At 36.7% G+C, this 27,914-nt stretch overlaps 1 protein-coding gene across 1 annotated transcript in view; it reads right to left on the bottom strand.

The window, feature by feature from the left end:
* Window positions 1-27,914, bottom strand: part of LOC145203896 (uncharacterized) — a 45,041-nt gene that overhangs the window by 223 nt on the left and 16,904 nt on the right. The window contains exons 24-57 of the mRNA XM_080076261.1: window positions 27,676-27,851; window positions 26,832-26,911; window positions 26,001-26,123; window positions 25,380-25,524; window positions 24,498-24,662; window positions 23,665-23,787; window positions 23,211-23,396; window positions 22,845-22,998; window positions 20,751-20,936; window positions 19,814-20,019; window positions 19,208-19,297; window positions 18,956-19,109; window positions 17,801-17,921; window positions 17,285-17,415; window positions 16,827-16,923; window positions 15,699-15,828; window positions 15,233-15,277; window positions 14,566-14,753; window positions 13,638-13,809; window positions 12,615-12,730; window positions 11,972-12,113; window positions 11,299-11,447; window positions 10,730-10,850; window positions 9,809-9,952; window positions 9,092-9,210; window positions 8,043-8,250; window positions 7,568-7,654; window positions 6,608-6,769; window positions 5,780-5,950; window positions 5,200-5,337; window positions 4,643-4,783; window positions 3,172-3,321; window positions 2,178-2,351; window positions 910-1,103 (exon numbers count right to left, since the gene is read on the bottom strand). Of these exons, the coding sequence (XP_079932387.1) occupies window positions 910-1,103; window positions 2,178-2,351; window positions 3,172-3,321; window positions 4,643-4,783; window positions 5,200-5,337; window positions 5,780-5,950; window positions 6,608-6,769; window positions 7,568-7,654; window positions 8,043-8,250; window positions 9,092-9,210; window positions 9,809-9,952; window positions 10,730-10,850; window positions 11,299-11,447; window positions 11,972-12,113; window positions 12,615-12,730; window positions 13,638-13,809; window positions 14,566-14,753; window positions 15,233-15,277; window positions 15,699-15,828; window positions 16,827-16,923; window positions 17,285-17,415; window positions 17,801-17,921; window positions 18,956-19,109; window positions 19,208-19,297; window positions 19,814-20,019; window positions 20,751-20,936; window positions 22,845-22,998; window positions 23,211-23,396; window positions 23,665-23,787; window positions 24,498-24,662; window positions 25,380-25,524; window positions 26,001-26,123; window positions 26,832-26,911; window positions 27,676-27,851 (4,888 nt within the window). The remainder of the gene's footprint in view (window positions 1-909; window positions 1,104-2,177; window positions 2,352-3,171; window positions 3,322-4,642; window positions 4,784-5,199; window positions 5,338-5,779; window positions 5,951-6,607; window positions 6,770-7,567; window positions 7,655-8,042; window positions 8,251-9,091; window positions 9,211-9,808; window positions 9,953-10,729; window positions 10,851-11,298; window positions 11,448-11,971; window positions 12,114-12,614; window positions 12,731-13,637; window positions 13,810-14,565; window positions 14,754-15,232; window positions 15,278-15,698; window positions 15,829-16,826; window positions 16,924-17,284; window positions 17,416-17,800; window positions 17,922-18,955; window positions 19,110-19,207; window positions 19,298-19,813; window positions 20,020-20,750; window positions 20,937-22,844; window positions 22,999-23,210; window positions 23,397-23,664; window positions 23,788-24,497; window positions 24,663-25,379; window positions 25,525-26,000; window positions 26,124-26,831; window positions 26,912-27,675; window positions 27,852-27,914) is intronic.

Raw genomic sequence — 27,914 nt, forward strand, 5'->3', positions numbered from 1 at the left:
GTTGAAGCAAAGTTTAAGATTTTCAGTTGAACAACGTCAATAACATATTAAATGGGCCCAGAAGGTTGACGGGTTAAAGTATTTATTTTAAACAATGCCTTGACAACAGCGTTATCCATAATGTATTTTGTCGGCGCTAAGGTAAAAATCTCATGTAGCAAATAAATCCAACGCTTCAAATTCCAAAGGGTATCATTGTCTTCTAATCTAAACTTGTCGACTACGCTCAAGGTCGATTTTGTCAATGCCGCATTACTGGTAGCAGCAATAGCGCAAGCCCTCGGCAATTTAATGCAGTCGCCAAAATGAGCGTGCGGTTAACATCAGCGCCGGCATGAAAGGACAAGAGGGTGGACTTTTTCCCGTTTGGAATTTTAATGTACTTGAAAATTAACATATTTTGTCGAAAAACCTAATGATTGAAAAAGTATCAAGTTAAGGCAAAAGCCAATGAATGTCTTAACAAGCAATATTATGGATGTCTGCCTTAGATTATATTTGATATATTTGTCAAAATTTGCCCCATTTTGAAAAAAAACTTGTGCTGGCGTCAATACTGGTTAATGCAACCTGCCTTGTTCTTACAAGGTTCGTGAGTTCTAATTCAATCTCGACCTTATGTTTCTCTAAGTAAGAAATTCGAACGGCATTGTTGACCTCAATGAAATGGGTACATTGAAGTCCCCGACTCCGCAAGTCGATGAAACAAAACAATACAGTAACAGTGATTCAACGGACTTAAATAAAACAGGCAACGGATTCATTCGTTGAGGTAAATTGAGACTTGATCTACCCAAAAACGGACTGGGTGATTCTTATTTATAGTATAATGACGAAAACTTACGGTAAGAAAATTTTTGATTTTTAAGATAAAGTAAGCTGATGTTTTGCATGGTAATGTATACGTACCTTTGTGTTGGAGTAGGTTATTGGATTGTCAAAACCCGAGGCCGCACTTGTAGATTTGCTTCCATACAAACCGGCAAATGGAATTTTCGTGTTCTCAGTTCGCATGTACAGGAATAATCCAACACCAACTGCTGCTACAACGAATAGTACGGCAATAACTATGCCTGCTATGCCGCCAGCGTCCAAACCGTTGCCTACAAAGCAAAGGTACGTAGAAATCAATATGTCTAAGCAAATTTTTACAGACCAATCCGGTTAATTGGTAAACTGCACAATTGCATAAATCGTAAACCCAACTGCAGGCATTTGTTAGGAAATATGCCTGGATAGTCGTATAATCAGTTTATTTGCATAAAAACCATTTAAAAGGGAGATTAGGTATGCGATTAACCGGATGCGTCTGTACAATGTTTTTCTTAGTTATGCACTACAACAATGTAGTGTATAGCAGTGGCAAAAATGTCACTAATATTTTGGTGTTAATTTTAAACATTGGGTAAAATCGAACGTCATTATAGCGGCATTTACCCAAATCAGGTCGAATCAGGTACGTTATTTTGCAAACAGGGAGCAATGTTACGTGAACCCTCGCTACAAAATCTGGAAACTAAAAAAAAACAGTACAGTAGTATAAACCAGGGGTGGCCAACTTGCCAGTCGTTAAGATCGACAAAATTTTTCCTAATTGTACGCGATCGACTGATCAGTCGTGATTTAGGCTGCCAGTAACATAAAGCAATAATGAAAATATCAGCATGAGATTTGATTGACAGTTATTTATAGTCATGAGTTTTATTGTCAAGCATCACGTAGTTCTTACAACAATGAAACGTCGCATACGTACATATTTTTATCAAAGTATTCAGTGGGAACTTTTAAATCCCCCCAATCAATAGCAACTGCTTCGTTGAAGCAAACACTCCAGTTGTGACGACAAAGCATTGTAGATGTTACGACACAATTTGGTGCCAAAATAACAATTGTTACGCAACAAAGAAAGTGTCAATTACATAATTATTGTCCGATTGCACATTTGTGCGTTGTGTCAAAATGTCAGAAGTGCTGTTTTATGTTATTTAGTTTGTTTTTCAATTAATAAGCGTTTGATAAGTTGTGGAGAATTTAGTGGCGATCGACCAGTCAAAAGCAGGCGATCGACCAGTCGATCGCGATCGACGTGTTGGCCACACCTGGTATAAACCAAACAAGTTTTTGGATTATTACATACATAAGTAAATCAGTATGTTACCGCGCGGGATAAACAATACCTTTCGGGATTTGTTCCTCTGTTGGCTTGTTGGTGACCGTCGTGGCCGTGGTTGTCGTGACAACGGATGGTGGGGTAGTGGTGGTATCCCCTGGGTTAGTAGGGGGCTGGGTGGGCGGGGTCGTAGTGGGTGTTGTGGTAGTCACAGAATCCGGTGGTTTGGTGGGTGGGTTTGCTGAAAGCGTTTCAAAAATGGATAAATCCAATTCATCATTCAAGTTTGTTTGTTTAAAATTTTACATGCCACAAAGAAAATACTTGAAACTAGGGATGGGCCGAGCCGAGCCAGAACCCAAGTACTCGGTACCAAGAATTGCTTTTTTTTATGCTTGGTGCTCGTCCAAGCAGTTGCACAAACTGACTGGAGTATTAAGTTTGCATATTCATGCCCATTTATACGAAACTAGTGTTCTAAAAACATATCCAAGACCAAAAATTACTGTTTTATTAAATGCGTCAGATGTGGAATAGCTCGTATTTCTGGGGTCTGTACAGCTTAACACGTTGCATACCTGTGTGTATATGCTAGCCCAGTGGTTCTCAACCTTTTTTCTTTCGTGGCCCATTTTTATTAAACAAAAATTCTGTGGCCCAGTAAATTTATGTGAAATAAACGATAATATAGGTTCAGAACAAAAAATTGCAGATCATATTTTAAACAGATTATAAGTTTTAAATAACTTAATGCAAAAAATCATAAAACAAAACAGCACAAGCACTTTCAGTTATGCCCAGAGTAATTGGACAATAGATATGCTGTTATTATCTGGCTTTATTGTAATCACAAAGTAGTTTATTACGTCATAAACATAAGGTGATGCAAAAACGCTAAGTAACTTTATACGGTAAATAGATTAATTCAAATAAATTTACATTTTTGAGTGTACTGACACAAACGAAAGTGTTTTTTTTTTTAAAAAAGCTTTTCTTGGCCACTGGTTGAGAACCGCTGTTCTAGCCAATAAAATATTAAAAAAATCCTCGTTATTACTTACTGACGCAGCACTGCCTGTTGCCAGGTCCTCCACATTTGTTTGTCTCATAAACTTCGGATGGACAGTAGTTGGAGTTGTACTGACAATTACCGTAACCTCCTGATTCGCAAACCGAATCACCCTGTTCCCAACCTGCGACTTCAGTGTTACCTGCAAAACAAAAATCAGTTATCAGTAGTTCATACTTTGCCCAAATTGAACTGCTGGAAGAGTAATGCAGCATTTGTTCGAATCTCAGCGCAAACTACTATTTTCTGACATATGTCTCATTAAAATGCTTAGGTCAGCTTGATTCGGCAGGACACCTTCAAGGGCACGAACGCTTCCGCTGATCCAAGTAATGAGTTCTTCAATTTCACAAACACGCCAAACCGTTGTATTGCATTACATTTTTTTCTTCAAATCCTTTAAATTCTACAACTACTATAATTTAGCGTGTTTGGTCATTCCTATGAAAGGTATTGATGAAGCGCAATGTTCTACTGAATTATAGTAAGTAAAAAAAAACGCAAATTAGTAGGGATGTGCCAAAATTGCAAATGTTCTGTTTGGCCGAGCACCGAGCATCTCAAGTTAATGCTCGGTGCTCGGCCGAGCACGCTCGGTACATTATGATGTCACAAAAAAAATCCCCTTTCTACGTTTTAGCTCTACAAGGCCTCTTACGTCACAAGCGGTGTATTAAGCTGTACAGGCCTCAGAAGTACACGTTTTCCCACAATCTAATACATTTGTCTAATACATTAAAATCATTTGTTTTTGTTCATAGACACCCTTTCGAACACTAGTTACCTATGTTAGCAGGGCATGAATATGCAAAATGCTCGGGTCAGTTTGTGAAACTGCTCGGCCGAGCACCGAGCATCAAAAATAGCGATGCTCGGTACCGAGTACTCGGGTTCTGGCTCGGCTCGGCGCATCCCTACAAATTAGGTTACTATGTAGTGAGCAGTATTTGTTACAGCCCAGAAATCTGCATGCAGACCATAGATGGAACACCTGATTAGCAAGGGCTATATCTGATCCTGTCGTGGGTTCGAATCCCACTGCAGGCTAGAGGTTTCTGGCCCATGCTTACTGCATAGGTAAGCTTAGGGGCCTGGCTTAGTTCGTTATGGACCTCAATACATCCGGAGTACTCAATTCAGTAGTTGTGCACCAACCAATTGCGTTTTAAACGTTTTACGGGAACTACGGATGATTTCTTATTTAACTTTTTAAGGCAAATTTTTTTCTAAATGAAGTTGCAGGTTTTTGCCAGTAAAAGCGGAGTAAAAAATGGTTATGCGTTTCGTAGGTCAAACAGATTGTGGTCCAAAATTACTACCGTTTTCGAACCATACCAGTGATTCTTCAAGTGAACACCAGTGCTACCCTGGGGGCGTTTACAATCCCAAAGAGGGGTGAAATAGTTAATTAGGGGCGCTGAAAATTTACGGACTTATGTTGTCCTTTATTGCTTACTACTTACATGTGTTGTCAGTCTCTCCGCATTCAAAGCAACATCGATTATTGGAATCACCAGTGCACAAAAATTGTTCGTAACCAAGTTCGCATTTTTGCTGCCGATAATCCACACATTTTCCACCTTTCTCAAGACAAGCAGCATCCGCTACAAAGCAACATTGAGTTAGTCAAAGAGCTTGACAATTTATTTATTTTTCGAGCAATTGCAATTTTTAAAGTCAGTGCTTACAGAGGTTAGTGTACCATTTAAACAAAATACATTCTTACAGAGTTGTAACTATTCTTATTGCGTTTCAAACTAAACTACTTGTTGTGTTTTCAAACTATAGTACGGTATAATTAATGTGTTATATGTCGTAATAAGACAAAGAATGGTTTAGTTTTGGGAAGACGTGTGTTTGTTGTTTAGGCTATATGCGTTTCAAAAAATAGTCATTTTTAAAAATATTCCTTAAAAAATTACCAATCTTCAACAGCAGACATGAAGTAAAACTTTAAACGTATACATAAAAAAATGTCCAAACTAAAACATCACATCAATATTGTTTGATACTAACTTACCGTTCGAGTAGTAGCACATATGAGGGCCAGTGCCAGCAACGTCCCAGCAGCAAAGTCTTTGCTGACATTCGTATTGACTTATACCAGGATATCCACAATCCACACGGTCAGGTATTGGGTAGTTGCATGTGCTGTACACTAAATCACAAAAAAAATGATTAGAAAAAGAAAAATTGGACGTATCTTCTGCATTAGGATTCGGTTACAACAAAAGGATTCGGTATTCATACTCTACTCTATAGCTAATCAGAAAAAAGAAAACACGAAATATTTTACATATTCCTATTTTTAGGGACCCACAGTGTGCCCCACTATATACAGCCTGTTTTGAACCAGTGTTTCTTATTCTACTATCCCCTATAGCCACTGCCCATGATCTCAAATGGCTGACCGAAATACAAAAAGTTGTGGTAGTTTTAAAGTAAAATGGCAGATGTTTTTATCATTTAAACTTTAGAGGCATAGCAGCAAAAAAGTGTTTAAAATATCATTTTTACCATTACTGCTTAGGAGAGGTGCTTCGTAACCCAGGTTTATGCGAACAATAATTTGTTAGGTTTCAACAATGTGTTATTCTTACTTTTATGCTTGCGGCAAATATATCCCATCTTGTCGGAACAGAATCGATCATTCCAATATCCATTTGTCCACAGTTCGACACAAGCTTCTCCCGTTTCACCAGAATCATTTGGTTCACCTTCAGCCCAGTTCGTAAAATCAACACCAGTGTCGTCCGACCATTCCCAGCCACCTGCATAGCAAATTGATCATGAAAACTTATTTACACAACATACAATCGGTTAGATAGTTGTAAACTGGCCTGGAACTTGAGTCGGAACCCAAATCGTTTTTGAGAAGCTCGTTTAGGTTTTTAATATACATGACTATGTGTTTGACTTGTTTGTATATGCATAAAAGCCCCCCGAAAGACAATCATATCAAAAACAATCGACTTTGGCTTTGAACGAGGTGTAGTGTAAAGTCAGGCCCAAATCAAGCCTAGCTTGGGTATGGATTTGTAGCCTATGTTTAATACACTCTTTCAACATTTCTGTAGGCCGAACTTTTATTAATATTAAAAATGTACACTTCAAACAAAATTAAAACTCTTAAACTGTGGCCCTTATAGACATTTTTCTTCAACATAGCTAATTGCACAATTTATTAAATTGAATAACAGAGAAAAAATTTTTGTCTTAGAAATGTAAGTAAACGAATGGAAATATAACCGTAAAGTATAGATGTATAGTAATAGGTTAATGTCCTTGGAGTAGTAAGTGAACCTTTCTAAAACCATTTAACCCACTAATTTCGGTGTACCAAAAACACCGCTCTAAAATAGCCAATTTCTTGAGTCATTTTTACCAATTTTTTGTTAAAAAAAAACTTGACGTAAAAATAAACCCACCCCATCCGTTTCGCTTGAGCCCGATCCATACGTTCCGCTGATCTGTCCAACTGAGAAAAGCCTTGTTTTCCAAATCACTATGTGTGCTCGCGAGGTAAGCCATGTTTGCTTGACATTCTGCATCGGCATCTCCCCATGATCTCTGATCACCCGAATTTGCTCCTGAGAAAAAAAAGAAGTTTCATTGACTTTTTTTCATTAGTTTAAGTCAGCGAATTTTTAGTTGTTTAAACTGACTCGAAATTTTGTTTTTGAAAAACTGAATTTATACGACAGAAAATAAAAAAAAATGTGGTAATTGATATTTGAATAATTAGTCGTGGAAGTATAATGTTGACTCTAGCTTTTTTTACTCGTTTACGTTTTTAACCTTTCTAACACCTAGTTCGCAAAAATATTTACTTTTAACGCGAAAAGTTGCAAGTTTCCCTTTTTTTGTCATAATGACTTTTACATGAAAAGCTGCAGACAGTTTAGACTGTTTCGACCAAATGTCTCATCTGGAGTGCTGTCAGGGGCTACATTAGCTGATCTCTCGTCACCAGGTGCACTGATAAGTCGAAACACTGTGCATTTTCTGTAGCTTGTCATGTATTGGGTAGTTGCTTTTGTACTTTGACATGATTTAAGTAGTTTCTATCCTTAGATTTGATAAAAAAATCGGATTGGTTTGAATTTTTTTTATGTTTTATAATTGTTATACTTGTACATTTGCCAATTAAATAGGCACACGACATGTTGCACAACCAAAAGGGTTTGCGTCTTAGAATGGATTGTGATGTCATATAGCTCAGTGAATTTATTTTTCCTTTGCTTGGGAATTCGTCTTTTCAGTTGAGACAAAGAGCTCATTCTTGTGAAAGTAAATTTCACATATAAAGTTTAAGTATTTCGATTAAACGTTGTAGCTATGAAAAAAAAAATTAAAACATTTTTTGTAAGATATTGGTTTAAACTTACCAGTTACCACTTGGTAGCAATAATCTCCCAATCCTGCCCAATTCGCTTCGCAAGTTCCAACTCCCGGATCTTGTACTGGGATTTCAACTGAGAAAAGAACAAAGTTGGATGATATACCAGTCTATGATCGACTATTGGTTTTAACTAGCCCCAAACGTTAGGCCTGAACCAGAGAATATATTTTAGGCCTCAGTTAGGTCTGTAACTTTATTTTAACAATAAACAAATTCGCATGCTAGCCTACATAAACATCAATTTGTGTTTGCAAAAAAAAAACAATACACACTCATAGTACTATCTTTTTTGTTCCAACGACAAATATGAAATATACCTGGCAACAACACTATATTTATACACTTAGTACGCCTATACTTACGCACATAGAAGAAAAACACACCAACTCACATTAGACAAAATTTGCTACATACTGATATACAGCACCAAAGCGTGTTTATAAGAAAAATTCTGTGCTTACGTGTCTCGTATTTGCAGATATAAGGCAGACTTGAATAACCGCACGAATTTCCGCCACTTCGTTTCATCATACTCCATTTTCCGTATTGATCCACGACACCACAGCCAAGACCCTCTCCTGTGTCCACTGGTTGGTCAGTGTCCCAATTCGAATAGGCCACTGGTGAGTGGTCGGACCACATAAATACAATCTCGCCTTGAGATTCGTTCTGTTGTGAAGTATTGAGAAAACAATAGTAAGATATAATAGATTATCATACCAAATATACCAAAAAAGAGCGGCAGACAACAAGCGTCAGTGTAATCTTTTGTTTGCAGAAATAATAATGTCGCCTATTTAGAAGGTCTCATCAGTTTTCGCCCTTTTCAAATACTGCTCTTTTTGAGTATATTTGATAAGTGAAGACAGATCGGTCACCACCCGGTTACATAGGCTGATTTCTGTAGTGTGTTATGACATTACACTTATAATAGATTCTTACGGAACAGTTATTGAAGTCTAGTCCAGTATGTCTCAGTTCGTACGCCAGGTTTAGTAAAATAGTTTTTGTATTTGGTTTAAAAAAACGCATATAAAACAAAACATCCCCTAAAAACGCGTGTTATCATTTAATACAAGTCTTAGTACAAATTTCTGCATTCTTGTAATAAGGTTTTCGTACATCACTTTTACAATTGGCACTTACAAATGTTTGTTTTTTCAAATAAACCAAAAATGTTTGGTAACAATGTACACTTTAGAAATAAGAGGTAAATCCTTAATTAGATGCATTTGAGCGCTTAATGTAAAGCATCAACTAATGGCACATAACTACCAACTACAAGTAAAAACATTAGGCCAGTTTCTACGTTATTGGTAAATTTAAGAGTCCTAAGAGCCACAGTGTGCTCAATTGCTTTATATTACATATTTTTACAAAGAACTGTAGGGGTACAAACGTTTAGGTGGGGGTGTAATTTAAAAGAGAAGGGGAAATAAATGACACCAATAGTCCTCATTTCCTCTTTTATTTCATAGTTACAAATGTTATATTTGTAGTCTGTACTTACATAATACATTCCCATCCACATGGATTCAAATGGTACCACGTTTTCTTGTGGCCAGAAAAGTGAAATTAAGAAGTGGTTTTCGTAAACATTCCACACACTAGTTAGATCTTCTTTGATTCCTGCGTTATAAAACATATAAGTTGATAGTTGCGTTACGTGGCCTAGATTGGTAAAAATTACAAAGTGTTTATTGCATACATCATCTTTATATATTAAGATAAAGAGGATTTAAAATGTATCTTAAATGACACAGACCTTTTTCACGGTGACAAAGTTTTTGGCAAATGTTTGAACATTGTTGCTATTGTTGTGATTACTGGGGTACAAAACGACACGAATATTACAAGGCAATTGTAATCTGTGAAACTAGGTTGTAAGTCCTTTCCCGTCTTGGCCACTTGCGTTTACCTGTCCAAGGATCTTAAGCGAAATTGCTCCAACGACTTTCGACTGGCTCACCACTAAGCCTTTGTAGCTCAGTTGTAGAGCTAGTCCCGAAAAGGCTTCAGCCGTGGGTTCGAATCCCATCGCAGGCAATATTTTACTAGCCTATGCCTTGCCATATGTGGGAATGCTCGGTTACTGGCTGATTTGGTACGCCTTTAATAGGCCTGGCATACTGTGATTTAAACTGTAGTATTTTGTGTATTCTTGTGCAATGCAAATTTTTGCACCAAAATTTGAAACCACACACAAAGCTATGAACAAATATCCTACCAAGGCTCCGTCCTTCGGCTTGACAGGCGCTTCTAGCATCATTCCAGTTCTTGTATTGGCTGGTGTCCGTGTAAACCTTGTAACAACCAGTGTCCCATTGAACGAAGTCGCGATTTGCTGGGCAATCTGGTGCGGCACTCTGGTCTGGTAAAAACAACCATTTGGTATAATTGCAGATCTTGAAAGATGGCTTTTCCTATATTGTTGTTTAACATATACTGTATTGTGCAGATTGTTCAGAATAGATGTGCTTGTCGTGTTTTACATTGCTTTGGTCTCTGTTTATCTTTGAAATATTTTAAAGTATAAACACATGGGTGCCAACATACTGAACTAGTGGTTCTCAACATTTAATAGATGTAAAAATACAACTGTAAGATTTTGTGCATTACGAAGCAATAGAACTAAAGTCTTTCCATGTCATAAAACATTTTTTTCTGCTGTGCGAGTTGCCAAATAGCACTGTGAAAACATTGTGTTTTATCGTTCTGTCGCCAATATCACATTGAATAACTTTTTCTTTCCTAAAAAAGACCAAGAAAACATCTTAGCCTTTTTTTGATAAAATACGGTAATAACTTGGAGGGAGTTGTGCAACAAAAGTATTTTTGAATTGGAAATATAAGATTGGTTTTCATATAAACAGTTTGTCTATTTCAGGTTTTTTTTAACGCCGCTCGCCTACTTATAATTTACTTGTTATGTCGAAATGGTTATGGTTCAAGGCTTGCTTTAAAAAAACTTTTTGCATTTACACAAACTAAAAAACAAACAATGCAAAATTCACACGTATATCAACAAGTACTTATATGTGTACATGCAAATTATTCGGCGTGCCATGTAAACACCTCTCGTACCATACGATACAGGGGGTTTCTCTGTTTAAATGTATTAGCTGAGTAAACAAATACTCCCAATTACCTGAGGTGTAGTCCGGGTCTTTTAGTCTACTGCAATAGAACGGTCTTACATCATCGCAACGCTGATCATTCCATTTGCCAGCTTTATCAGCAGTCCAGATCATTTCAACACAATGTTCAGCCTGTTAATAGTACACAAGAAATGTATTATATTTCACTAGAGTTAAAAAGTTTCAGGCTTAGGTTTTTTTCGCACGCCACACAAAAACAAATTTACCAATCTTTGTTTTAACTCTTTTAGGCTGTGCACCACAATTTGACATTTGGCGTATTATTAATATTTGAAAACCTTGAAAACATAAGAAAAAATAATAATATAGCTTGAGATTTTCATTGGTACCAGAAAATAGATCAGCTAAACAACATAAAATATGCTCAGGCTATTGAGTAGACATTTTTATAAGCAGACTAAGTGTCTTGCAACCATAAAATTAGGTTAAAAACAAAACATCAGTACGACAATCCATTCACTGCGTACAAACTATGTAACAGTTATAAGTTTGTTTGTAACATCCCTGCTTTAAAATGTTGTTGAGTCTATGTGTTAAACAGTTAAAGTTTGGGGCTCACCCCTTCCTGGTTATTTGGTTCTTCTGAGGCCCAGTTGGTATACCAGACATCGGAGTTGTCAGACCATATAAACTGCCGGTTCGTTCCTATTGCGTTCAACCCGATCCAGATGTTAGATGGAGATGCAAAGAGTTTGGAAGTCAAAAAAGCTATAAAATAAATTTAGTTGTAATTGAGATTGCTTCCATTGGTAGAAGAAACCATTGCGACGCAGCATTAAAACAATCACCAAGTCGGAAATAGCTGCGCAACGTCCAAACGTTATGGAGCGCAAGAGGTCACAATTGGTGTGGGTCTTCTGACTGGTGTAATTAGACAAAATAATCGAAATATTAAAAAAATGTAGAAACGCAAAAGTCAGGCCTTCGTCGAATTTTATTCAGGCCTTCTAAATACTTTCATGTGCAAGGCGTACGCTAGAAAAATTTGGCCTTCGGTGGGATTCGAACCCTCGACACTTGTGTCAAGAATTTTTGAATGTAGTTACCGTTGAAATTTCTAAATGCTTCTGGGAGGCTCCGTGTATATTATGCTCACAATATGCTTATTAAATGGTTTATTTGAAGTATAGTCGTTAAAGGGTAACAAAACCAGTTAAAACTCTTGCTACACGTACTGTTATAAATTTGTTTTGTGAACCAACTTAAAAGACAAATACATATACAATACTTACAGTTGTAATATGGATTAGTGAGGGAAGCGAGGAATCCACTTTTCGATTCGCAATAAGTTTCTGCGTCAGCCCACGTGGCACGCAGCGATCGGTCGGTAAATCCAACTTCAAGAAAGCATTTGCTACCGTATGGTAACCAACCCTATCAAATACCAATAATAAGACTGACGCAAAAAGTAGCCAAATATTCAGATTTGTATTAAACTGGACCGTTTTAACAAAACATACACGACATATTAGCTGTATTAAAATGCTTACAGCAGTGGTTTCCAACCTTTATCGACGAATTCTATACTTAACAATTTGAAAATTTTATTCCTACAAAAAAGACTACATGGACACTAATTCATACAAAGATTATTTAATATTCGGTATTTTCACAACTTTGAAGGTTACATTCCAGAGCTGAAGTGTCTATTTAAACCACATGTACAAATTAAAGTAAATTTTTCCCGACAAGATTTAAAATTCTTTTCCAGTTGGAAACCACTATTTTACTGTTATAAGATGGTTTTCTTTATTTCGCAAAATAGTCTAATCTGAAAATACAAATTTCATTTTGAAAAATTTTGTCCAAAAATTTTACAAACCCTTGTGTCTAAAAATATGTGGTTAAAATAGAGGTCAAACAAAGGTCACATACTGTTGGGCAGCCTCCGTGTACGATAGGGGCTGGAGTAGGGCTCGAAGCGACTGCCCCAACCCGCTTCTGACAAATAAACCCGTTGCTAATGCCACAGTTGTTGTCCGACCATAATCCTGCAATCAAGCAACAGTAGCAATGTATATAGCATATAATATGTAATGTAGTGAGATAGGTCAAATATTGAAAAACAAATACACGGTTTGGCTATTTCATTCTGATTAGAAAAGGACAAAATCTGCAATTGCCTTGTTGAACAAAAGGTTACATCGAAGACAGTTAAGCATTTCAACAAATATAAAACAGTTTAAGATAGCTTCCGCTGCACGACCGTAAATTCATATAACGTCACCATTTGTTATAATAAAGAATATTTTTATATTTTATATCTGAGGCCATGTTTGAATTTTTAATACCCTACTGTCTTCGAATGTAACCTTTTGACAAGTTAATGTGATGAGTTCCAGTGTCTATATTAGACGCCTTTTTAGCATCACAAGTTTTAAGCAGCGACTTTTGGACCACTATAAAGAAATAGCGATAGTACACTGGCACAGTTCGGCCAACCATAATTTTGGTTTTACTTTTGTTGGCAAACTCACTTGTTTACAACACCTTAAAAAGTTTCTGTGTCACAAAAAGCAAACACACATACACACACAAATTTCACAAACCGAAAAGACGAACTTTAGAATTCAGTTTACTTTTTTGTTTTCATGTTTGACATTAGAACAATTTTATCTTTTTAGGTTACAAACTACAGTTTTTGTTTGCGTCTCCCTTTTACAGACTCGTAAAGCAAAAAAAAAAACAATTTAAAAAACAACTTCTTTAGTAAATGTAGGGTAAAACTGTTATTCATAGCGAACAGGGCCAAGAAGGATTTCTGCTGTTGTCGTGTAACGAAAACTCGTTTTTTTTTTTCAAAACACGTTTTTTACCCATACGAAAAGTAGCGAAACTCTTGGAGATCTAAAACAGCAATCTAGTGAAGAACAATGTACTAATATAACTATTACCAACCTGAAGTTGCCATCATTTCAACACATAGTTCGTGTCCATTGTTATTTTCGGGTTGACCACCCATGAAATTCTCAAACGCAAGGGGAGTGGTTCCATCTACCCACAGAAAAGGACCATCCATACCATCTTGGATCAAACCAATCCAAAAATCAGAAACACCTGCCTTATGAGCCTAAGTAAATGGATAAAACTGTTTAGTTGTACTTTTTTCGTCAGAATACTGCATAATCTCTTAGCAGTTGTCTTAGTAAATTGTGTAAAGGTGACCTCATTATCGCCTATGCCATTTGCCTTTCTTTAGTCACTATTCTTGCTTTATAAACGTGTGTTTATTTGCTTTTTCTCTTATCTGACTTAAACATGCTTAATACAGAACAAAGAATCAAACGTTTCACTGGTGACTCCGACACACAAATTTAGTTTAATGATATTTCTGACTGTTGCTTTGACGTTTTGGATGTAACAATTGTTTTTTCTACGGTATTATACACTTGTATGCAACTAAAATTTAACAAAGGAATGGAATGTATTGTAAATCCAACTTTGTTTATAACCCACACTTCAAAACCGTCTGGGATTTGGCGAGGATCTGCAAATAAAGCTATTCGTGCCGTTTCCGAATTAAAAAATGTTCAGTAAAGTATGAAACAATTCTTTACACTCAAATGTTATAAGACCCGCTGGTCTTGCCAACTTTTGAGTCCAACATGGGCTTCAAAAAATAGTTCGGGATCGATCCGGTTTTCGATCTTTCATGGGGCTGAATTTTAAACCAGCTTACAACTCTGCTACTGAGAACAATTAAATATTTTTCCTTTATGGCGGTCAGCATACACGATAAAAAAAATGCTGTGCCATGCTTTTTTGCAAATGTGTTCAACCAATAGGCATGTATGCAGCATGATAAATGTACCAGAAATGAACTTACGTAACCAGTGATAAACTGCTGTTCATCCAGAGTCGCTATGGCAACAAGCTCCCCGCCGTAACTCTGACACTCGGTGTTGGCAGCGTGCCAGCTCTGAATAGGCGAACTTGCAAAGTAGTAGCATTTCTGTTCGTTGCGACTGTTGGTGAAAGCAACCCATGTACGATCGCTGCCACAGATTTGAGGTGCTAAAGGGAATACAAAACGTCGTTTATTCACAAACACACTCTACTGTAAGCTGCAGGCAGTGCACACTGCTTAGACCTATAAGGTGTTATTGTCATCAATGCTGCTGGTGACGAGACATAAGCGTATTGGCTAGTGCAGTCATCTGACGGCACTCCAGTTTGTTGGGAGTAACAGGCTAAAACGACATGCCTCACCAGTTCTGTTTGATGTCACAAAGTTTTGTGTTATAATTTATTACCTCTAGCACATATTTGCTTACTTTGGTCCCCAAAGCATATCAAAAATCCCTGGTTGGGAACCTATATATTACACTGCACATTTAACTACATTTTTGAAATCGATTTTTTCGTCTGTATAGCTAACTGGTGTAAGTGTGCATCGCCGGCCAACATATACAAAACGACCAAAAGATCCTACAGTCCAGTTTTAGACCATACTAAATTACTTTGTTTTGGCAAGGGGATGCTTTTTTACTTACATAATGTGCCTGGTGGAGGAGTTACAGCTGGAAGGAGATCTTTTCCTGGAATAAAACAAAAATACATGACAGTTTATCGGCACAACTCACTAGAACAGTTCAGCCTGGGTGAACTTTTGATGAGTTATAAAATAATATCGTAGGCGCATTTTGGTTGTCTTAACACCCAGGTTACAGCATACTATTGGCCACGACTAGATGTGTTATATTAGACAAACATCCTATCTTAAAGTTTGAAGCTTAGCAAGCTTAGGGAAGTATGATGGGCCCCGGTTGGGAACCACTGCTCGAAAGCATAAAAGACACAACCAAACTTTAATTGCAAGCAAAAAGAGATTTCACGTTGTTTAGTATTCATACGCTTTGCCTATTGTGGAAAAATATTAGTGAATTTAGTTCAACCAGGATTGTTTAAAATCCCTTTAAATCCAATACCGACAAAAATAAATTGATAAACACAACTTGCCTCTTTCTACTTTACAGATCCAGCTTTTTACGCCTTCGCAATTGTTGTCATTCCACAACACATTGTTAGGTGCGTAATATCCTTGAACACAGTTTTCGCGGCCTCCCATATTGTTTGGCTCCCCAGTTCCCTAAATATGTAACGACCCTGGTTAAAATATGCATCTATCGAAAAAATAATAATTTAAAATAAACTTAAGCTGGTTCTGGAAGATTTAAAAATTAAATTGCCGAAATTATATTAACATTAAAACTCACATTAGACAAAGTTTGCAAAATTCCGATGGATGGCGCAAAGAGCATTTGCGAATTGTAAAAGCAAATTGTTTGAAAATGTTAAAAAAAAATGTTTGAAAATGTTGACGGTTAGGGCTATTAGGGTTGGGGTAAAGTCTTATGACAACAATAACAACAAAATTTAACTAAAAACTTAGTTCGTTGTGATGAATTTGGTTCTTAACCCTATCCCAGTCTCACTGTTAATTTAAAAAACTATGCCCATTACCATCTATGTGTATTTGGCACACTTTGACCGGTGTAAGTTCTGGCGTTAGTAGCTCTGTTTTAAATTAGGGGTTAACATTTAATTTATCTGCTCTGTTAGTTTGTTTCAACTGTTTACTTTATGATTTCGTTATCAATTTGTTTGTATATATTTGGTAAAATTGTCCTAAGGCACTTTGCAATACATGATATAAAAATAAAGCTTATAACTACCCACTCGTTAAAATGATAACATTATTAATTTGAAAAACAACTACAGAAAAACTGTACTACTGATAAGTGTTTTTTGTACGTATTGGCCTATTTATGGTTGGTTGGTTTTTAATTTCCATGTTATAAATAACCAAGAAACGTAACAACGTAATACAGAATCCGGTTAACTGCATACAGTTTATGAGCAGAATCTGTTTAATTGCATAGGAATCTGTATCCTAACAGGAAAGTCTTCCGCTTGATAATACAAAAACTTGATAAAATGATAATGCGATTAACCGAATTCGTCTGTTTTACGTTCGTTGATTAGTACTGCATCATATACGTATCATGACCATTGTAAAGCTTTCCTAAAATTGTTCAACCAATTGTTACAAAACAACAACCAAATATATTTAAATGTTTCGCTCACCCAGTGTGTGTATGATACTGGAGTTTTATCAGACCAACCCCACAGACTATCTTGCTCTTGTCGTTTCAGGCCAATCCAGAACCCATAGTCGTCACCGCTAATATGCATATATCACAACAAATAAGGAAAATGCAAGCAGTTGTACAATATAGATCTGTGATTTTCAACCATTTTACTGAGGGGGCCCGAAGGCCTTTGATAAACATTAAAAAAGTAAATGTTTATCAGATACAACACAATGAAAACATCTGGAAGCAAAAAAATCAAACCATTTTGATTAAAGTTTGTTTTGTGTTCTATTATGACCATTACTATACAAAACAAATGTTTTTTTACGTCATTAAGCAGAAGATAACTAAATGAAAGTCCTACAGCACTGTATGGGCAAACAAACGTCAAAACACTTGGCCGAACTCAACCAAATGGGCAAAAGTACAAAAACCTTCAAGTCAACGCACCTTACGCCGGAAATAATAACCCGTTCCTCTTCAGGACTGTGGATGCTAACAAGATTCGCCCCCATAGACTCACAGTGCAGTTTCGCGTTTTCCCATGACAAGCGTAACGAGATATCGGCATATTGGTTAATCTATTAAATGTTTGTCAACATTTTTAGCTCCTTAGCTAATTTTTTCAAAAAACTGATAGCAAAACCAGTGTATATGTGTTTAAACAAAACCTACAAAACAAATCAAAAATCACAATTCTCAAAAATCTAAAAACTGTGAATAGCACAGAAAAACAAAAAAAAGCAACAAAAACAGATCGACTAATGCTTTGCAGAAATTATAAAAAAAACAGTGCTTCCCTTGCTATTCGAGGTTTTGGTCACAGTCTTAAACTTATGGTCAGATTTGAGTTTATGAAAAAAAAAATTAAGTCATTCCTCCATAAGGTCGTAAGATATATAAATTTCGCCTTCGTGGCATCGTAATTACCTCATTCAAATAGAATAAACAATAACTAAGTTTTACCTGATAGCAGAATGTTGAGTTACTCCAACCCCACCATCCATCTGGACAGTTACCGGTCGGACTGGGAGGTGTTGGGACTGAAACTGTAGTAAAACCGCCTGTACGAGGTGTCTCACAAATCCTAAACAACAGAAAACATATCATTTATATCAATGTTATGACTTTTGTATGCTTGGGGTGGAAAGCTAATGAAAACGCATGCCCAAATCACCAACAAGATTTCACGTTTCATTATCTTGTTAATTAATAAAAATCCTTTTTGAATTTTAGATGAATAATCCTAAAACGCCAATGTTTTGGTTCAAACAAACCTGCAAATTACATAGCATCAAATTCAACAAATTAAACGTAAATTTGCGTTTAAGACATTGACCAATAAACCCCAAGAAATGTCAACTGCTTTACGTTGTAAACCACTGGTTATTAAAATCAGAAAGTCAAACTGGAACTAAACCGGAACCCGCGAACCGGGTAAATTCTTTCAAACCGAACGGAACCAGAACCGTAAATTAGATTTTCTTGAAAACCCAAACCGGATGAAACCGTACGTTTTGTTTAGCGTCAAAACGTAACCGGAACCAATAAAAATGCTGCCTAAATTATTTTTCTGACCGCCACCCAAAAAAACAATGATCTTTTCGGACAACGTACTGACATAAAAGAAAAAAAAAACAGCTATAGGGCGAGTCTAAAAAGCCGAAATAAAAGTTATCGCGCAATGCACAGTCAAAATTCGTCTGGAGTGTATAGGTAAGGCCGTGCGGGTACTGAGTTAAATTAAAATCATTTACAAGGGATTTTAAACCAGTTTAAAAGCCGCAAACCAGTTCGGAGTGGCAATTGAACCAAATCTAATCTTGAAAAGATATTTTATGAAAAAGTAAACCGAGCCAAAACCCCTAAAAACAAACATACTACCGCTCCTGTAACTATATAAATAAAATGGCATTTCAGGCAAAGTGCTTAGCCCAACTTTAACAAACAGGAGAAACCATGTGCGTAATGTTATTTACAGTGATGAGACGATACTATATGTTTAACGGAGTATTAATACCCAGTTATTCCGTTGCAGGGGCATATACCGAGCACTCGCCCCTTTACTAGTTATTTACCAAGGATCCTTAAAGTTTTGTACACTAACCGGGCCTACTCTACCTGTATTCGGGAGAGCCACAGCCTACGGGATTCGCTTGAGACCAGAACCCGGTGTCTTTGTCCATCACAATACAACCGACCTGCCCATCCTCTCTACCTTCACACGACACTGGATGGTTTGTGTATATAGGGTCGGCTGAACACCACGGCACTCCTGTTATTAACAACAATAAAATGATTTAAAAATATGTTTGTTAATACGGAGTTTCGGTTTCCTTTTTTTGAAAGTGAAATTAGGTGTAGCCCACATACCCAGTAGTTCGTAGGGTCGCCCCAGCTCAATGCAGTCGTAATATTCAACTCCTTCATACTGGAAAGGAAACGAACATTGATGCGCAATATCTGAAAAGAAATAATTACTAAGTCAAGAAAAGTTAGATACCATTTGAAAATACAAACTTTATTTAATGATGAAAATAACCGCCCAAATAGACGTAAAAAGCGACATGCTTTATTTTTTCAAACGTTTCAGCAAATGCTCATGTCATCACCAGTGATATGAAACGGATGTAAATAATGTGACCTTCATATCACTGACGATTGCACAAGCGAACTCGCCGAAAGTTGAATCAAAAGCACTGTTGCCTGCCTCGTATGCTGCATTCGAAATCACGCTTTCAGCTTCGGAATCACGCTTTAAATAGGCCTACTATGATTTATACATGACTGTGCAGCGATCGCTGGTCTGCGTGAACGCTTCAGGTATAACCTCAGTTATGAATGTTTGCATATCTTAACTGGCTATTTTGCCAAGATATCAATTATAATAGATAATTATCTACAGTCCAAAAAGTTGAGTCATTTTAGTGCCAAGTCTCTAGCAGTTACGTATTCAAAGTTAAACAAACCAAAACTTACAAGGCTCGTTTGCGCCCCAAGCGGTGAAAGTCACAGGTTCCCCAGAAGACCATTTGAAACTCATGGAGCCTGATTTGTCAACGTACGCGCTCAAACCAATGTAGAAGTTTTCTTGGTCGTTAGGATGCGAAGTTTGGGCAGCTTGACTGGTCAAATACATTTGTTCGTAGTAATCGTTGACTGTAACCAGATGCCCACCCTGTGTTCTGCGAAAAAAATGTGTTTTAGAAATAAGCTAATTTTGATTGAATTGTAAACTTGGTATGTGCTAGCTTGAACAGTTTTTTTAATGCAGACTAGTTGCAGCAATTTAAAATAGGCGTAAAATAGTAAAAATACAAACAACTGTCTATGTGGGTCTTTATTTTTATAATTAAACTTATGAACAGATCCGTATGTAGTGTTCCAAATAACTGTATCAGTACTGTATTGGAAATCCAAAGAAAATATTGTAAAACAAACAACCTGGATTTTTTGGCTAAATAAGTTTTTTAAATTTCTAAGCAAAAGACAGCCTGATTCATATCGTGCTGTAAGTTTAAGCTATAACAGCAGACAAATCCGGTTAATAACACAATCCGTTTAATTGCACAGAAATCGTAATTTCCAACCATTTGATTAGAAAATCGTCCGGTTAGAGCATATTTCTGCTTTACATGTATTTTTTCTACATATCAACGCGTTAATAGACCGTATTGGTATTTTTTATTTGTATTTTAAAATTATGGGCTTCAACGTTTTTAACAAAGCGCAGATAATAAAATAATTTAAAAGTTTAGATCTGTGTTACAATAAATGTTTAATTAGGATCAAAAAACGTTGAACGGTTTGGCAGCTTATGCTATAAAAAAAGTGAAGTAAAAAATATGCAAGTCATGAACCCCTTGCTAGGAAAGCTAAGACTCACAAAACTTTAACATAACAGAACAAGTCTTACTGGCAGAAATCTTCAGCGTTGACCCACACCGAGGGATTGACGTCAAACAAGTAACATGACGCAGCGTTGCCAAGCCAACCGTCTTGACATCCATCTACCTCCTCCTGTGCTTGGTTAATCGGTATTTTTTCCATCTTGCAAACGTAGTTCATCACTGTGTCGCATTTCTTGTCGTTCCAGAAACCACTAAAGCGTAACAAAGCACGTGACCGATTTTTTTCGTGTAAATTTCTCCAGTTTATACAAAACGACTTTCGATCAAAAAATGTGATTCAGTGTGCAACGAGCAATTAATATAAAATGGAATAAATAATATTAGATAATATTGTTTATGGCATAGAAACTAGACGTGTTGCTTAATTCGTATTGCTATTGTACTAACACTGTGAATGTTTTCTATACTAAAACAGGTGTAGTGTATGTTCTTTAGATCTTTACCACTGGATTATTCGTTTCTGCAGACAAATAATAATTTCACCCCACATAAGAAAACTTGTTATTTATGTATTCTACAGGATATGGTTGAGCTACTGACGGAGTGCCTCCTAGGAGATCCAAAAGTGCTTAATTTTCGATAGGTGGCGTAAAGAGCTGAATTATTTATTTAGCGGCTAAAGAGGGTTGGTTTAGGATGCAAATGTTTAAAAATTTTACATTAGTAACTAATTTTTTGGGTTAGTTTTATTGAATTTTAAATGCTAATACCTTACCCCGACCCTAATAGCCCTAACCGTTAGCATTTTAAAAATTAAGCACTTTTGGATCTCCATAGCATATGGTCTTTCGTAATGCAGTGATTAATACACTACTCAATAATCATATCATACCGTAAAAGATACAAACTAACAAACTTATACAACTCGAACAAAGTATGGCCCTTATTTAATGTCAGGGTTTAAGAAAAAAGCACTTCTGAGGGGTTTGTTAATCAAGGAACATGTATATATATATATCAGGGGTGAGCAAACTTTTCAATGCACGGGCCGCATTCAAAAGTTCTTAATGTTATCGGGCCGCATAGTATTTAACCAACGGCCGCCATTGTTTGCTTGTTTTTGTTTTAAAATAACTGGTGTAAAGAATTTGGTTTATATCATATATATATACCATTCAACTTGGTGCTCAAGTTTAGCTAAACGAAGCTAACTGTTTATGACGTCATAATCTGTATTGTGACGATTGCGGGGCCTGTTTTTTCGCATTGTTTGCACACAATAAGCGGATAAAAAGCCTCGCGCATATAGTTACTAAGCCGGTAATCTTTTTTCCAGTCTCGCAAAATCTGTTTTTAGCAGTTTAAAAATCAAAATATTTGGCAAAATAGTTTTAGTTACGTCACGGCCCAATGCATGTATTTTAAAACCGGTCGCACAAACTCGTCTCCGCGTCCGCATGTGGCCGTAAGGCCGCATGTTGTGCACGCCTGATCTAGCCCAAAAATATTTTCAGCTATTTGCAAATACGTTTGTTGTCACTTGACTAGGCAAAAATTGGTTAAAACGCTACAATTGTAATTGTTTCAAAATAAACAAGCATTTTAAGCACGTTTTTTTGTTAATAAATTCCTTGCGCCAACATTAAACAAGGCGAGCCGCTTTTAGTATCCATCCTTAGGTGTTGTGCGGGTCTGCGTTAACGATTCTGAAGCCGTTTTTTAACAGTTTGCAAAGTACTGCAACGACCTAAACTTGATCCAAAGTGACCAAAGTTTTGGCGTCAACAGTGCAAAGTGGGCTGTATTTGAAAAAGTAAATTGCTTTTACTTTTATCGAACGAAGAAATTGTGTCAAGTGACGATTTGCATAACAACGTGGCAGAAACAACAGGCAAAGGCACATAAAAAGTATCTATGTTTAGTTCCTATGCTGGTACGGGTACAGATACAGCACATGGTATAGGTATCGGCAAGTCGCACCCTCGGTACTTTTTATTATTTTTTAAAAACTCTACGCCTGCGTTGCTCGGTAACTTTCTCTTTAAAATTTACTAACACTTGGCGGGCCGCATGAACTCCTTTGCCGGGCCGCATGCGGCCCGCGGGCCGTAGTTTGCCCACCCCTGATATATATACATACATTAAATTTCTCGTTTTACCTCCATTTATACATATGAACACATCTCTCCTCTCCACCATTAGGTTCATTAAAGTTCCATCGTGTGTATGTGACTTCACTATTATCAGACCATTTGTAATAATTTTGTGATTCGAAATCATTGAAACCGATCCAGACGTCATCAATCGAACCGTCTGTGACGTAAAATGACAAATAAATGAATAAAAGTGAATTTTTTAGTTTAGAGTTTAAAGTTTCAAAAAGTTAAAAAAATTTCTTCGGATTTGTACTGCTTTAAATATAGTTTATCAGAAGTTTAACCTAACGGTTTGAACAACAAGCCACAAGAAAAATACTAATATTTCTTGTGTAGATTTATCAAAAAAGCTTTTGTAAAAACTCTTACATCCATAGAAGATGAGACTGGTAACAAAATCCTGTTCGGCTTCACTATGAATACTTGCTAGTTCACCACCATAAAATTGACACATATTGTTCGCCGATTCATAATCAACTTTTGATGATTTTCGAGTTAGGTAATAACACCAGTCTTTCCATCCGACCCAGCCGTTTGGACATCCAAGATGGTCACCTGAAGGAGTTTTAGGCCAATTTAAATAAAGACTTCAACTGTACCACACTGGCAAATATTAAAAGTCTAATTTGACTCGAGTCGTAAATTGTAAAACTCGAATATAACACGAGTATGACTGAAGTCAAAATTTTTAAAAACTTTTTGTGTGGTTTTTGCCAGCATAATGTGCCCGAAAATAAAATAAGTATGCTAGTGTGCAATCCAAAACAATTTTATAAGGAACTGCTATAAATTTTTGCCACAGACTCTTAAACAAAATGCCTACCTGTGAATGTAAACGACCCTGGCCAGGTTGCAAAACTATTTGATGTGATACCATGTTGTACAGATCCCTGATAAGAATCCAGGCCTGGTGCTTTCTTGATGGTCACTGTGCCTCCGTGGTCAGCTGCAGAAACATAACATTTACACAGGAACAAGGTTAAGTGAAAATTACATTCGAAAGGTCGGTGGTTTAAGTTTTAAACCCAACTACAATGAAGAAAAGTCTTTCGACAAAACATTGCCTTACTCTTGTATGTTGGTAAATCGTATTAAGTACTTTTTCGCGTTGAAAACAAGATCTTATGTTAAAGGTATGGGGAAAATAGTCAATCTTATAAGTTTTGATTATCATGGGCCAATTACAGTTGCTTTTTTCATACCAAACACGTTTGGATTTTAGACGTATGCGATAAAAAAAACATAAAAAGCATTGATATGATCAGTAAAAATGAAATCTCTCACTATATTAAGTTAACAATAACAAGTAATATTCGCATTAGATCTTAGCCCCATTATTGTCAGGTCGCAGAAAAATAGCACCGGGCGAATTAATCTGCTTAAAAATATCTAAATAATTGGACTCGTTTGCCAGTACATTTGAAATTTCTTTTTATGTATTACATTGCATAATAAAATTTTGGATAATCGCATGTGCACATTACCGAGTCTTTTAATGCGATTAAATGAATTAGTTTAACTAATGATTGACTAGAGTTTAAAACAGTACGTAATAAGACGAAATATGCGTATATCCGGATTCTTCCAAAGCCACTTTTACACTCCAACTAATAGCCCTCAACAACAAACACCAGCATGTTTATCATTATTTCCAACCTTGTATTCTTCCATCGTGTATTGCAGCTGCACAAATATATGAATCGTCAGTGTACACAGTTGTGCCCCACAGTTTGTCCGTAACAGCGTCACAGCCGGACGGACAGTCGGCAACAAACGTATCGTCGGCGTAGGTCGCCACGGTGTCAGCGCAGGTGACGTAATCTACACGTGACGTCATGACAGGTTATTTACATGTGAATTGTGTTTGTCACATGTACAATGCTTTCGCTTATATTTGGTCCAGTTGAATCAGGTTTCTGAACTAATAAGCAAAGATAAAACTAAAATTTATGTTAAAAAGCAACAAAGAAAATCATACACACTTATATATTACATTACATATTTAGTTGAGGAATAGGCAAATGTTGTTTTTTAACGGTAAACAGGTCGTTCATCAGGAATACATTTTATCGAATGCAGGTTAAGAGGCATAAATAGTTATGGATAAAGTACTGTAGCCTATTCATTTAACTACCAGGCATGATTGTGTGCATAACATCATCGCGATTTTTTTAACCAATTTCATCGTGATGATTGTATCTCATACTAAAGTTAAGAGCCGGGCCGCGTTCGGGCTTAGCTTTTTTTAACAAACAGGCTTGACTCGGACCTCCTGTGCCCGCAAACAATAAAAAGTATAAATTACCCGGCTAAGTAGCTTACCTAATGTCCAACAGCAATAAAACGTCGTGTTTAAACTATTTAGTATTATTCTCTTTATAGCCATCTTTATTCTCAAACTTTTGGGCCAAAACGGGCTTCCTATAAACGATTCGGGATCGGGCTGGGCTTCGCCTTGTAATTTCTGATTCGGGCTTGAAATTACCAGACACCAAAAATATGGTTCTGGTTCTACAACAACCAGATTTATCATCTTACTTCCAACTTCGCATCCAATCACGTCCATTCTTACAGCAATGTTGTTGTTCCAGGCTTGTGGAATAATCCGAAGATGTTGGGCGGGTATTGCTTCCCTGAGGAATCCCTCAACTGGGGTGCTGCGGTCAAAACTGCCCGGGAATACCTTTAAAAAATAGGATTTCGGAACACTGTATACGGATCTGTATGTAAGTTTAATGACAAAATAAACATAAAATACGACATGCTTTATTGTTCAAACGTTTCGGCAAATGATTTTAGTGATATTGGCATGAGCATTTGTCACAGACAAATTTTAGCAATAAAACGGCATTAAGGTCCTTTGATTGTACAGTAGTTTAAAGACCAGGCATTGCATGTGGACTTGCGCTTTTGGAGGAAGTCCGTTTTTTAGTTTAGTTTTTTTTATAAATCTGTTAACAATATTTTAACTTTGTGCAAGAAAAAACTCTTATTTAAAAAAAAATTAAAACAAATTAATAGGTTCATTTAGCATTGTTCATAAGCGATACGAAATGGTTGAATCGTTATTGGAGTTTCAAAAGAATGAAACGCTTTTGTCGGACTTGGGAAAAACGACCAACACTGATCGAAGTTTTCTGATTCAGTTGGTACACTCACCAAATCACCCCCATCGGCCGCTTTGTATTTAGTGAAAATGTTTCCATCAGTGCTAAATGCCAGTTTATAATCGGTCACCCACTCATCAAGCTCTGAGTTGCCTTGAATTATTACGCCAGAAACCTGGAAAATGGAAATGTAAGATTGAACTATCGCTACAGGTTGAAACGATACCGTTGTATTCTAGCCATTACATACATGTCAATTATAGTACCTCGTTATGGCACGTATATGTACAAATTTAACTCTTTACACACACACTCGCCATACACAGCATAGATTCGAGTATATTTTCTGCGGTGAAAACATGCGAGTAATTTAGAGGTTAGACACAGAGTTGTAAATACACTCGAGTGCATTAACAGAGATGTGGGTAACAAGTATGCATATACACAAACCTTACAACTGTGGGAGTATGGGTTTAAGAGTGTTTTTGGAGTTGCGAATACATATTCGGTCAATTTTAACTTAATGCGAGTATGCATCCGAGTTTTCTTACAATTAAAATATTATGGGTTTAAGAGTGTTTGTGGAGTTGCGAATACACATTTGAGTACACTTACATATATGCGAGTATGTGTGAGAGTGTTGTTATAAATATGAGAGTATGAGTTTGATAGTTTCCAGGGTTGCGAGTACATGTTTAAATGCATTAACGTAACTTTAAATCTGCATATTAATTTATGCTTAGATGCAATTCAAAAGAAACGATCGAATCCATCCCACTATATTCTTACTACAAGAATTAAAATATTTGTTGTAACGATCATTATTTAAGGTATTTTGTATCGTGATAGTTTGTGCGCAGTATAAGTAATGTAAAATACTTACTTTTCGAATTTCACCTAAGTCAACTTGAACATATTCGTCTTTGCTGTTGGTTACAGGTTTCCATGCTTTTAGGTTAACGGCTGCGGGTACAGAAATGAAATGAATTATTTGTATTTAGGCGAGGCTCTGCAGAAAATTGGAACTCTATAAATACGGAATAATATCCCCCATAGCTGGGTGCATATAATTGTGGAAAAACAACTTAGTGATTTAAATTTAGCGTCAGTCCACAAAACAATTCTGTAGCGTGTTTCTATTTCTGAAAGCTTTCATAGAAAAAGGCGGTAAAAAGCATGTTTAGACCAATCTTCTACAATCATTCAATTTTTCCCCAGCGTCAAGAAATGTTGCGAATCATTCAATTTTTCACCAGTTGCAGTAACGTCAAGAAATGTTGCGAATCATTGCTCCAACGTAAATTATTTCCACCCTTTATATCACTAGAAGTGGTTGAAACTTATTCAAACGAGTGACTGCATTTATTTAAACATAAGCCACTTTCCCCCTAAGGTTTGTGTGGCTTACAATCGAGTAAGTACAGTAGGCACTGGAATTAGAAGAATAAATATAGACAACCAAAATATCGTTCAACAGGTGTCGTCCTAGACAAAAATACGTTGTTTTAAAGAACTTGCTATTTTTTTTCGCCTACCAGAAGGGCTTCTTCAGCAATAAAGTAGAATCAGTGCGCGCAAAAAAAAATATATGACAAAATCAGCGGGGTTAGAAAATTAAAAATATAGAACGAATGCCATACGGGGAACTACAGGATGTTGGCCGTAAAATTTCGCCGGAAACCGGATATAGGTTGTCACAATACAGCAACAATTTTGCATTAACTTACCACAGCAGAACACATTTCCCTTGTGTGGACAATCGTCTTGAGGAGTCGCCCAGTCCCCGCAAGGCCCAGTTTGTGTTCCCCATGATGGAGGTCCGTACTGATCGTTGTGTTTCGTACAAATACGCCCCGCTCCTCCGTTATCGTCGCCAATCTCAACCCAGTCGTTATATCCGTCTCTAAAACATGCCAGTTTGTGTAATTTACGTAGTACTTGCAAATTTTTGGAAATACATTTGTTT

Source organism: Phallusia mammillata, chromosome 8 (assembly GCF_965637545.1).
Source record: "Phallusia mammillata chromosome 8, kaPhaMamm4.hap1.1, whole genome shotgun sequence".
Classification (NCBI taxonomy): Eukaryota; Metazoa; Chordata; class Ascidiacea; order Phlebobranchia; family Ascidiidae; genus Phallusia; species Phallusia mammillata.